The sequence below is a fragment of the Alosa sapidissima genome, chromosome 1 (assembly GCF_018492685.1).
Source record: "Alosa sapidissima isolate fAloSap1 chromosome 1, fAloSap1.pri, whole genome shotgun sequence".
Classification (NCBI taxonomy): Eukaryota; Metazoa; Chordata; class Actinopteri; order Clupeiformes; family Clupeidae; genus Alosa; species Alosa sapidissima.
In genome coordinates this window covers 12,372,333-12,385,771 of record NC_055957.1, presented here as the reverse complement: position 1 = coordinate 12,385,771, position 13,439 = coordinate 12,372,333, and the positions used below count along the sequence as shown (strand labels likewise).

The window sequence follows — 13,439 nt, the reverse complement described above, 5'->3', positions numbered from 1 at the left end:
GCCTTGAACTGCAAAAGTTGGATAAATATCTCCAATGTTACAAGATCCGTGTTTATTCATACCTAACTTTCCTCTACAAATACAGCTGAAATGAAAATCACATGTGGCCCCAACATGTACTGTATAGAGGAGGTACTAGGCAAAAAAGTCAGGGAAAAACTGTTACTGTTACAATGCCAATTGTGTTCTAATCAGAACAATGACAAAGTAAATGTAATTAAAAAATGTACATTTCCTACATTTACATCAAAATCTACTTTTTTTCTTAACCAGAGTATTAATTTTTAAATAGCTCCCACACTTTTTGGTTACCAATGTTCAATGTTCATGATCAATTTCTTAGTCATAACTTCCTGCCTTGTCTTTCTCTGAACATTTGCTTTGGACGGAGACTACCCCACTTCCATCCTAAACGAAGCTAGTGTAGCCCCATAACCTCCCCCAGTGCCACCTCAGGGTTTCCTACTCACCCAGATGAGCAGCTGGGTGATGACCACGTTGGCCATGGCGCAGGAGAGGTGGAGTGCCGTGCGGCCGTCCCCGTCGCCGTACGTCTCGTTGACCTCCTCCTTGGTGCCGTGCGCCAGCAGCAGCACCACCAGGCGGAGGTCGTCCTCCACCACCGCCCGCAGCAGCTGCTGGCCCAGAGGCACGTCCGACTGGGGCAGCCCCACCAAGAACAGCTTCTGCTCGTACTTCGCCCGGATCCAGCGCTCCTTCTCCTCTCTGGGGAAGAGCAGGGATGGACAATGTTACTGCCAATGTTATTACATATGGGTATGGGTTTTACATTCAGGGTATTATAAACAAGTATTCATTTAATGCTGATGCCGAAAAACTACATTTATTTCAGATGTCCACTCCAACTCACCTACAGCATTAGAAATATGAGTATGTAAGAATTGTCTATAACTAGTTGCTATGAAACATTTTTTATCCTTCAATGGATCTGGATTAAACAAACAGTAATATTAACGAGTAATATTTAATTTGTAATTAACCAGTAATCATATTTTGCTTTGTGAAACAAACGCTTACCCTGATTATGAAACTACTGATATACTGCATGTTATTGTATGTTTATATAAATGATGTCTCTTTCTCTGAATTTCTCTTCCTGGACTTCCCAACTCAGACTTTTCTTGGGTAAGTTGGGTTATAGATTTTGGGCGTCTGGCACAATGAGAAAGTATTTCAGTGTCATTGCCCATCATGAACAAAAAGGTAGTTTTAGCGCTGTTGGTGTCAAGTATGTCTTGAACAGAATTCAAGAGTTCACCGTGGAGTTGTTGGTCTAGACCACTGAGCATCTAATGTGTAACGTGTGGGGTACTTTGTTAATATTACATGGCAAAAACAATATCAACAAAGTTCAGCATCAACAGAGCAATGATAACTTCCAAACTAAAAAAAAAAAAGATCCCAGTCTTTACTCAAAGGAGCCCAACAATGAGGGAGCACCTTTGCCATAACGGATTGCACAGCAGATCCCTGCGGGGCCTGAAAGCTTCGGGTGAGGCCTAAGAGGCATTTAAGGGTAATTTCTGCATGCCGTTGCCTCCGGCTGCCCGCGGGCGGTTAGCCTCAGCAGCGGGAGGGTTAACGTCTCGCCGGCTATCTAAAGGTTACACATTGTGAACAGCATGTCTGCACTGGACAATACAGGAGGGGAGCATGTTTTTTATCGCCACTGTCAGGCCTGTCAGTCCATACGGCAGGATCGCCCCCTCCACTTGCACCACAAAAGAGCCCACTTCAAACTGGCCCCACAACTCCCTGGAGGGGAGGTGGTGGGTGTGTGGGGGTAGGTGGTGGGCAGCTTGCCCGATCGAAGCTGCTGAATGAAGCTGAAAGAGAGGAGCGACGAGCGTCACAAGAATGGAAGTCAAACTCTGGCTCTCTATCAGACGCCTCTCCTCCTGTAGTATCTAATGGTCTCCATCTTGAACTTCTCCCCCCAAACACCACCCACCACCCACCATCTCCTGGCTTCTTTTGGCTCCCATTTACTCAAAGCGCAAAATGAGGCGGCCGCGGCAAATCGATAGGCCGGGCCGAGCATGCTCAGTGCGTGGCTGACCCGGCGACCCCTCCGAGCTGTGTGATAAGAGAAGCAGAAAGGCGCCGTTGTTTGGTCTTCTCGGGTGAGTGACAGAGAGACGGGGCTCAAGCTGATACCAGCAAAGAGCCCCAGCACGGTGGATGACAGGCTTCCCCCAGAGACCCCAGTCCGGCTGCCAGAGAGCCATCAGCCCTACACTGGAGCTCAGCATCACCCACCAGCACAAAGCAAACATGGAAGGGGGGGGGGGGGGGGGGTTTAAAACCTCAAATATTAAACAAATAGCTGCCTTATTCAGTGGATTTATCAAATGAGCTGCTCTGAGCGGGCTTCTTCTACGTGGCTCCTGGGTCACAGAAAAACCACAAAATCGAACAAAGCGCTAAGCACATTGCAATTACAGCAGAGGAGACTGGTGGGACAATAGCCGCTTAGATGGAGCCACTTGTACTCATTATGCTCCCAATGATGGGCGATAGCTTGCCAAAGCTGCGATGGCTCTGTGCATGGAGATGGTCCCAAACTAATATGTCACCTGCCAAGACCACTCAAAGCAACCCTCCATCTTTGCTAGCGAGAGAGGGGGGGAGGCTGGAGGAGAAGGAGAGAGAGAGAGAGAGAGAGAGAGGAAAAGAGGGGGGCATCATGAGTGGAGATGAAAAGAGGAAGGGTAAGTGTGATGTGAGAGGGAGGTGGAGAGAGGACGAATACAAGGCTGAGCGTCTCCATTGATGCTACCTACAGGAGTTAATTATTTCTGTAGTGTCGTAGGGTAAGAGAGCCTTTATCACCGCTAAACAGAGGATTTCACGGAGTCGCAACACAAAAGCCATTTAGCAGCTTGGTGATTCAAGTGAAGACGTAGCTAATGATAATTTTGGCTTCTACTCCAGATTAGGCTAGTTTGTGGAGTTTTCACTTCTTGGTAGCACATTTCTGTGTCATTTTTTAAAATGCATGTTGTGCAATGATCAACACACCCCATTAACTACACCCAACAGGTGGCTAGACAAAACAGATGGGAGTCCCCATCTCCAACAGAGGGGATAGGGTTTGCACAGTTGAGGTGGCGGTTGTTGAGTAGGTATGAGTAGGAGTGAATGGGGATGGCTATTTTCTCCAGTCTAAATGATCTGCCTTAGAAGGGTCTGAGACAACACAAAAGCTCTGCTGCGGCCGTAATCACTGCGTTTGCCAGACGTTTTACAGCTTTGCTTCCTCCATCAAATCCCAGTCACTCATTATGTGAGCTCAAGGCTGTGGGGGACTGAATGGACTCCGAACAGAGTCAACTGCTCCGTGAGGAGTGGTCAGGCCTCCACCTCCGCCCTTCTTCTTATCCCTCAGCTTCCTCCTCTCATTCTTCTCCTCTCCTCTGGCGAGTCTCTCTGAGAGTGGGACTGAGGGAGCTTATCGCATGATGATCGCTTTATTAGGATCAAATGCTCTGGAAATGCCAAAGGAAGTAGTTGAAGACAGCGCCGTGAGATTTAGGTCGTTCTTTTGGGGGTGGTTGTTGTTGTTTCAAACCTTAGCCCCCCCCCCCCCTCCCACCTCCACCACCACCACTCCTGAATTAGATTCTTTAGGAGAGAGGGAGGAAGACAGGGGTGGGGGGTTGCAGCCGAGAGCTGACAAGAGTTAAATGAGGCAGAAAGTTAGTGTTAAAGACGAACAAAAAGAAAAGGGGGTCTGAAAGCCATTAAAGATGGTGACGGGGAGGCCAGGGAAGAACTTGTTCCCCTTTTCACGCCAACTTTCTCCAACATGCAATCCCTGCCGCTCCGGGCCTCCTCTAAGACATTCCCCACAACTTCAAATCGAGTGTATTTCTCAAGACGGGGGACAAAAAAAAATAACAGACAGAGGGTAAAACAAAATGGCAACAATCTCCCCCATCTCCAGAGAGAGGCGAGTCTGGCTGGGTCTGTGGCGGCAGCGGAGTCTGGCTGGGTCTGTGGCGGCAGCGGCAGCGGCTCGAGTTGCTTGGCTGCTGCCACTTGAAAGGTGGCGTGTAAAGGAGAGGAAGTGAGCTGATAATCCCGCCTCGGTCCTTTTGTTTGAAATGGAGACCCAATCCAAACACAGGGCCAACGCAGGGCTGGCGGGGCACAGGGTGGGGGGGGGGGGGGGGCTAGTTTGGTGGGGGGGCAGTGGCGGGGAGCGAAAACCGAGAGGCTTGAAAAGACACTTCCTCTCGGCAGGAAGAAGAAAAATAAAATCAGGAGGATTTAGCATGTCAAAAGCGGGAGGAGGGAGGGAGGGGGAGGGAGGCGGCGAGGGGGGGGGGAAGACGAATGAGATAGAGAGAGGACTTTCTCCACAGGGGACCATATTCAGGAAGCCCAGGCCGATGGCATCCCTCCACACACACACACACACACACACAAATAGACAGATACTCTCTCACACACACCCTCTCACAGTCTGCCAAACACTGGCAAACACATGCAGGCATATGTACACACACACACACACAAACACACACACACACACACACACACACACACACACACACACACACACACACACACACACACACAATTGAACATACTTGTCCAGAGCACGGGGTTGCTTAGAGGACAGCTGAGGACTTTAGAGAGGGGATGTTTCAAAGGGACTCTGGAGGGATTTTTCGTTTGGCAAACATAAGCAATTTGTTGTGCTGGATTTCAACCAGTGCCAGATTTTTCTCTTACTGAATAAAACTAAAACAAATCTGACCATTAGAGCCCATCTCTCCGGTCCCTCTGCTCTGTAAGTGTATCAGTGAGTAGAACTAAAATGACAGGTGTGTAAGACATTTTCCCTTGCACAACTATCCCAAAACCAGTGGATGATTATGGAAGTCATTTTTTCCTCACAATGACACAATTTAAGGGACTCTGTGGAGCAGAAAAAGGACAATTAAACCCTGTCCATTCACCTCCTCAAAGTATCGGAGGGGTCATTTTCAGTTTTTAGTCACTGCTTTTGTGAGGCCCTTTGTAAGCCGCTCCCTCCCAATTCTACAGAAGTGGCGTAGTGACCTCAACCTAATTAAGTGGCGAATGGCAGAATGATTCTCCAAGGCCAGCCCACGGAGTCAGGAACACATGACTGCCTCCCAATAAAGAGGAACAAACAAGAGATAATTAGTCAGGCCTGAAGGACACAGGGCAAACAGCGATTTATGGCCCAAAGTGCAGGCAAGACCAGGGAGGAGGAGCTGAGGGCAATCAGCTGACCATGGGCAACCAATCAAATCCCTTCCCCCACGAGAAAAAGACAGAGAGGGAGAGAGAGAGAGAGACAGGGTGTGTGTATGTGTGTGTGTGTGTGTGTGTGTGTGTGGGGGGGGGGGGGGGGGGGGGGCGGGGGGTAAACACCTTTTCTTTCTCACCAACAAACACACACACTCACAAAACAAAAACACAAAACCCTCCCTGACTTCACCCTCCCAACGAAGACATCAAACAGGAGCCCAAGAGAGATGGAGGAGGAGGCGGAGAGGAAAGCAAAGGGGAGAAAGGCAGGGGAGGGGAGAGGAATCAAACCAACCCTCCCAGCAAGGGGTGGGCAGCTTGTATAAGAAAGCAGATTCCCATGCAGCTAGCAATACAGTCCACCCTGAGAGACCGAGAGAAGAGAGAGAGAGAGAGAGAGAGAGAGAGAGAGAGAGAGAGAAAGAAAGAAAGAGAGAGAGAGAAAGAAAGAGAAAGAGAGAGGCCCAGTGCTTCAAAGGTTGCTAAGAAATGAAAGTGATGAGCTAACGACAGTAAAAATTCATTATAAAGCCTGACACAGTCAACAGGGTGTCTTTTTAAAGCTGTTTCCATGAACTGTGTTAGTACTTAGTCGGCCTTAATGCAAGCCAGTGATAAAGGGGAAGTCTTGTTTGTTACTGAGAGTGAGAATACACTGATGAATTGAAATGTATGAAAATCACTGCAGAAGGTTTCAAAAGTTTATAGCTTCATCATTAACTATTTATTCATAACACAAGTCAGACTACATTTCCACTGCACACTGATTAATGACCTCCTACATAACACAAAACCCACTGGCTTGTGCATGTTTATACACACTACAAAAGGCAATTAAGGGTAAAATCTTCCATGCATGTTTTGTAAAAGAAAAATATGTATAATAGTCAGATTTAGAGTAAGACATATAGAAAAAGAATTAGGTTGCCTATAATATTTACACTCAGTCATAAAAATGCAAGTCCTGCACAACAACCTAATCACCAATCTACTTTCTACACTTTGCTATGTGGTGGCAGACCTGCTGTGCCCTGACCGTGTGAAGTGTGCTCAGAGAGAAGCTCTGGCCAGCTCTGGGGACTGGCCCTGTCGCTGAAAAGCGGTCTACCATTTATCCAAATTAAATACGTCCCCTCTGCTGGGACTCCTGGCAATGCCAGCTGCCCTGATAGGGCCCTCGGAGGGCAGGGCAGAGCAGGGCAGCACCCTCAGGCCAGGGCAGTGGGGAGGGGGGTTGTGGGGGTCAACACAAACCTGGCTCAGCCAAGCAATCTGGTTCTGGCCCCATCAGCATAGCACAGCACTCAGGGCTGAGGCGAGTGCTCTTGGGTTGTCTCAACACTGTGCTGTTCAGAGCCTACTGCCCAAAAGAGTCTCAGTGCTTTTGGTTGTTTGTTTTTTTAGCAGTAGCAACAGGATTCAGTGGCAGAACAAAGCTGAGGTCCTTTGGTTTGTTTCTATCGGTCAACTTTAGATGAGCTTTATCCAAATCAAGGGAGATACAGCTAGCAAATTACAACATTCTAGAACTGAGCACAAATAACCTGTGGGGCAATGAAGGTAGTGGAAATACTGGGTCAGTGGTTCTTGATTTTTTTCTGTAACTACAGCGCTCCAAAATTCCACTGGCAGCACTGAGTTAGATCATTAGCAGGAGACCACTACATATCAGCATGCTATTCATTTGGAAATCAGCCCCAGCCTATGATATCAACATCTGATAGACAGACCCTAAATTAGGACTCATTCATGTTGAAAGCCAAAATCACGGGTCTGTAATGATAATAACCACAATGAATACTATACGTCTGATGGTCATCAGCATACACGTGAGACTGGTGTACATGATTCTGCACACTACAGATGGAACAGCAGACACAGTTCAGTTAAGTACCACGATTTACTTTTGAATGGACACATCTGTTTTCTCTGTCAAAGCATGTAAATGGTCATGCAGCTCTGGAAATAAATAAGAGACCACTGCACATATTTCTGATGTCATCCTGCGGTTGCTGAGTGACATTCGAATGAGTTGACGGTCATATTCAAAATTACGAGACCACTGCAAATTTGAATATGACCATCAACTCATTTGAATGTCACTCGGCAACTGTCAGCGACATCAGAAAAATGTGCAGGGGTGTCTTCATTTTTTTCAGAGCGGTATGTGTGTCAATCTGTCTTGGAATATATGGATAAATACAAAACACACATACACCTCAACACATAACATGTTTTTTGCCTGGATATGTGTGTATGTGATCATCTTATCCCTGTATGTGTGTGTGTGTGTGTGTGTGTGTGTGTGTGTGTGTGAGGGAGACAGAAATAGAGAGAAAAAAAATAAGAGTGAAAGAGAGGGAGCATGTGTGTGTGTGTGTGTGTGTGTGTGTGTGTGTGTGTGTGTGTGTGTGTGTGTGTGTGTGTGTGTGTGTGTGTGTGTGTGTATGTGTGTGTGTGTGTGTGTGTGCGCATCTACAGCATTAAGAGACACTGAGGTAAAGATGGCAGTAGGCTCAGACGAGGGAGGGGTATGGGAGGGGGTGGGGAGGAGGAAGAGGAAGAGGAGGAGGAGGAGGAGGAGGTTAGTGGTGTGATTCATTTTTATTAGCCGGCGAGGCCCTGCGGGGGGGCGACGCAGTGGCAAATTATTTCTGAAACAAAGTGGAGGATAGTAGGTCCTCATCAGAGCTATTACCTGCCCTGGCCAAGGGGCAGGCAGCAAGCGGCACACAGGCCTGACAGCTGAGGAGAGGCCACATGAGGGATAGCCGTCCACCTCTGCCCAGCGCTCCGGGACATCTCGCCCCTGATGAGCGAGGGGGGGGGGGGGCAGAGGGAAAGAAAAAAGATAGAGGGATGGAGGGAGTGGGAGTGTAATACAGTGAGAAAGAGAGAGAGAAAGAGAGGGGAATAGAGGGAGAGAGGGCTGCGCTGCATTCCATATCTGGAACTTTATTTATTTATTAATAAGGGACTGGAAAAATGACCTTTGAAAATGTATTTTTTAAAACTGAAACATTTGCATATCCTTACAGAAGTAGAATACATACATGTCCAGTAAGTACTGCATTTACAAGTACAATATAAGGCACATGTGTGCTACATGAATAACTCCTTTTTGTGCATCTTTATTTGTACACTCCACTACATGTACATTTCAGTGGTCTGCCTATCCAACTACATTTTCTATACAGATTTACTAACTACATTTCAGTGGTCTGCCTATCCAACTACATTTACTATACAGATTTACTAACTACATTTCAGTGATGAAGATGGAACACAACAGATAAATGTCCAACCAATGGATCAAATATTTGCTACAAATAAAAAATTGATCATACAGATGGTTTATTGGAGCTTTGTTTTTTTTTTGTCATTTTCTCTTTCCCACTGATCACCTCATCATGATCCCTCAGACTTGTCTAGTGTGTGTATAAAATGAAATAAAATAGCTCAACCTAGCTCAACCTCCAGAAGCTACAACGTATATGCTGCTCACACACTGACGCTTCAGTATTGATGTCATAATTTGATATTAACACATCAGTCAGAGGGACCAATCCAATTGTAACTCTGCTGCTAATCCTACACATTATTGAGGACAGGTGTGTATGAGTTAACTGCTGCTAATACTACACAATATTGAGGACAGGTGTGTATGAGTTAACTGCTGCTAATACTACACAATATTGAGGACAGGTGTGTGTATATTAGTCTGTTAGGCCACCTATGTTTCTGCATCCCTGTGAGTGTGTGTGCGTGTGTATGTGTGTCAGTGTGTGTTTGTGAGGTGTGAGTGAGTGAGTGATTGACAGACAGACAGAGAGGGAGAGAGAGAGAGGGAGACGTGGGGGGAGGTATGAGGAAGTACAGACCGTATACACACCGAGTGCAGCAAGCTCTGCTAGTGGAGAGCCCCCTCCGTATTCTTTGCCCCTCTCGTCTACATGCCAGGCAATTAGAGGTGGAGTGCAAACATGACAACTGCCAAGCGCTAATTAAAACGACAACTCCCCTTCAATATGCTGACTGCAAAGACTCACAAAGCTTTGCCTGAGCTTCTACACCCCCCCTTTCCCACCATCCTCTTACCCAATTGGGACCCAACAACTGCCATCCATAGAAGGCATAACTTTGGTTAATTTTTTTAACCTTCCCATAAAGATTTATGGCTTTCAAGGGGTTTATGACACACAATGTGTAAATATGTCTCCCTGATGAATGGCCTAAGAAGGAGCTGGTTCGATTAATGCAGCAGCACATTAGTCCGTAACAGACAGAACGCACACTTCTTAAATCAGTCGAAATCCACCCTTCAATAACCCCAATTACAAATTACTCAGGATTAATGGCACAACGATCAATTGTAAGCTTGTAAGTGATGCTTATTTACGGAGCAATATGAAATGGGTTCAATAGCTAGACCTGGAAGGGAGACAGGAAGGTAGCTGTGCTCCAATAACAGAAAAAAATATTTCACTGTCGGGGCGTTGATGGCGTTATTTTGTTGGCATTGATCCAATCGCGAAAGCTTTTCTTTGACTGCAGGACAGCAATATGATCTAGTTATCTTTCCTTTATCGCCTCTATAGGATTCTAATTTAGCTCTACAAATGGAATAAATGCACGAACTAAATTCAAGAATTTCCAGTCCATTCGAAATCCACACTTCACAACACACTGTACTGAAATTGTGTATTTAATTTAGCACTTGTAAATAACTTTTTTTTTTTTTTAAATCATCGTGCATTATCACAGGGACAGGAATTGAAAACCGCTAAACCAATCTAGTGGATGGATGACTTCAACTCAATTTAAGAGAATAGGAGGGAAACTATTCTAGCAGGAGACATTCAATCAGAATTGGGGGACACGTCCGGGCAGTTACTGAATCGTTGAAATGAGGTGTCAGTGGTGTTTATTAAAGGATGCGTTTGAATGCGAGGCCCTCACCCATCCTGAAGCCGCCACATGTCACCGTGGTGACAAAATTAAAACCAGGCGCCTATGCATAGCCGATGAGAAAGCAAAATTTCATTTATAACGGGGAGCTTGGGCAGCCTGCAGAAGATCTGGGCCCAGCCTCATTTGACATACATTTGCCTGAAAAGTCGCAGAGGTCTGAGAACATGCTGGACATTTTGGATAAAAATTTGTGAGACACCAAAACAAAACTGTTCTTTAAAACAGAACTACGGTATTAAGTTCCATGAGAATAAGTCTTGTGTTAAGGAGAGTTTTACTGCAGCGAGCTTCACCATCATGAACAGTGACAGTACTAAAGGAAAGAGTCATGCCTTCACGTCCAGTCTGCTTTCCAACTAGATGTAGACTCCACCTGACCCTTTCAAGAGAGTTCCATTATCAGCATCATCGTTGGCCCCACAAGGCTTCCGTTTAAACATTCCATATGTTATCTTAATGCAGAGGAAGTGGATTGGGAACCAAATAGAATGTTCAAGCATTGTTTTTGTTTTTATTGTTGAAAGGGTCTATACTATACAGTTTTTAAGCCAGACTATGACACATAAAAACAACTAGCTACTTTCTCTTGGCTTTGTGTCCATGTGACTCGACACACGGTATTGCGCGGTAGAGTGGGTGGGTGGATGGGTGTTGGAGGTGTGGATGCAGCGAGAGATCAGATTTTCCTGACAATGAAAAACATTCCCTCCTCAGGCGCTGCGGTGGAGCTGACAAGTGAAGTGTGAGGTGGGGGCATGAGGGGTGGGGGTGGTGTATATCAGCATCAATAATCTTTCATCAAGTCAGAAGCGCTCCACACTAGCCCAGGAACCATTCAATAGATAACTATATGCCTTCACTCCAGAGAACGTGAGAGAGAGAGAGAGAGAGATATGACACCCATTCAAAAAGAGGATGAATCACAGAGGGCAGAAATGTCTCCTCGGCGCACAAGCACTTACAGGGCAATCAGAATCCATCTCTCAAATCCACTGCTGGTTCTGGCCACACGCAGAACCGTGTGATGTTGGTTTCACCTGCTCCATACGGCACATGCTTTATCATCATCTACTGCTCCAGAGCCCCTCTCTCAGTCTCTGTCCTCCCTCTCTCTCTTCCTCTCTCTCCCTCTCTCTCTTCCTCTCTCTCTCCCTCTCTCTCTTCCTCTCTCTCTTCCTCTCTCTCTCCCTCTCTCTCTTCCTCTCTCTCTTCCTCTCTCTCTTCCTCTCTCCCATTTTTCTGTCTTGGTCACATTTTCCGTTTTATTTTTTGCTCTGTGATAGGAGGATGTCTCCTGACTTGTGGAGGCTGGACCTGTGCTGGGGCTGCTTGTAATTAACGACACCATTACAGTGCCAAAGTGAACCCCTGGAGGAGCCCCACCACAGGGGCCTCAGTGGCCCTGTCACATATCCATCAGGCAAGGGGAGCCCATCCATCTACCCCACCCCCACCCTCCCCTGCTTTGAAGGACAGCAGTGACCACAGTCATCACTGCCAGGCACTCTTTTTAGGATGAGGCCAATCTCTCACGGCATCATCGATGTCTTTGTGCCATTTTAAGTGTGGCAAGTGTATCTGGGAAATGCGCTGGGGAGGGTCCCCCCCCCCCCCTTGTGTTCCACGGACCCCACGTTAACACGCAAAACAAGACCTGAATTCAGATGTGGCTCTGCAAAGTGTGGACTAGGAGGGCTGGGAGAAACTGCTATATTTGTGAAAGTCTGTAACTGTTGTGAATGATGGGAGGTTCGTGGCAGATGGGGTCACATTGTACAGAGAATGTCAGGTTATAGTCAGGTGTAAGAGATGATGAGTGAAATAGGAAACATGATCTCATCCCTTTAGCACACATACACACACGCCCATACCCACGCACACACGACCACGGCACGCCCACAAACACACACACGCACACGCACACACACACACACACACACACACACCTGGTGCAGTCTGAGCCTGGCTTGGTGTAGCCCTCCAAGGCCCCCTCCCACACGCTGTTGGCCATGGCATTGCCGATGGCAGCCATGACCATGCTGAGCTCCACGGGCCAGTCGTCCAGATCCAGGGACCGCACGCGCGACAGGTGTGTGCCCAGGTTACGGTGGATCCCTGAGCACTCGATGCAGATCAGAGCGCCCAGGTTCAGGCTCGCCCAGTCGGGGTCTGTAGAGAGAAAGGTCCCATCAGGTCAAGCAATGTCAGACAAAATTACAAGACATTTAGCCATTTAAACATTTAGTTTTCTGTTTACACTAGAAAAGTAAAAAAAAAAAAAAAAAAAAAAAAAAAACTTTCTCACAACATTTACAAGCCTTGAAAAAAAAAAACCATGCAGTCATTTTCTCATTTTCTCAGATGTTTTGAGTGTAAACTGCATAAATCCAGGAGGACTTACTGGGGGCGTCACAGTCCACACAGAAGCTGTTTCCTCTCACGTTCCTGATGGACTGGATGGCCACAGCATCACTCTGGCTGCCTAACCGTGACTGCAAACAGAGACAGAGGGTCATGGTGTATGAGAGGGGAAATAAAGACAAGGGAAGGGAAAGTGAGACAGAGAGAAAGAGAGAGAGAGAGAGAGAGAGAGAGAGAGAGAGAAAGAAGAGAGAGTGATAGAGAGAAGGCACTCGAAGCTCAGAGGGATGAAAGAAGACAGGACTATGAAACCCCAACTCGAAGCACGTTTCCACGGCAACTCCCTTGCTTGTCGGCTCCAATAAGAGCTATCCCACGCTGCACTGCTTCCATCAGCCTCCATCACGCAGGTGGCGGGAGAGGGGAAGAGAGAGTGAGTGGGAGAGCAGGAGGGGGTGAGAAAGAGCAGGGGCAGAAGATAACTCCCCAGGTCTACGGATGCACACTTTCAAAATGTAATCGCCAAGCTACTGTATAATTAACATCTGCAATAATAATCATAACAGCAGCAATATCATTAAATATTAGCCATTAAACAGCGGACAGCTTGGATGATTCTCAATCTCCTGCTATCTCTTTTACGGTTCATAATTGAATATGTTATAGATTACTGAGAAAAATATAACTGTCCTGGGGTGAGAGACACACTTAGCCATTTAACCGTTTTATGTTGCATTTGTTCAACATAATTGGAGAACAGCCGTTTGGAGAGAGGGCTACAGTTTGTCTTTTGTTAGTGC

At 46.7% G+C, this 13,439-nt stretch overlaps 1 protein-coding gene across 1 annotated transcript in view; it reads right to left on the bottom strand.

Moving 5' to 3' along the window:
- agap3 (ArfGAP with GTPase domain, ankyrin repeat and PH domain 3) overlaps positions 1-13,439 on the bottom strand; it is a 130,237-nt gene that overhangs the window by 4,495 nt on the left and 112,303 nt on the right. The window contains 3 exon segments of the mRNA XM_042076974.1: positions 471-726; positions 12,225-12,447; positions 12,680-12,770. Coding sequence (XP_041932908.1) covers positions 471-726; positions 12,225-12,447; positions 12,680-12,770 — 570 coding nt within the window.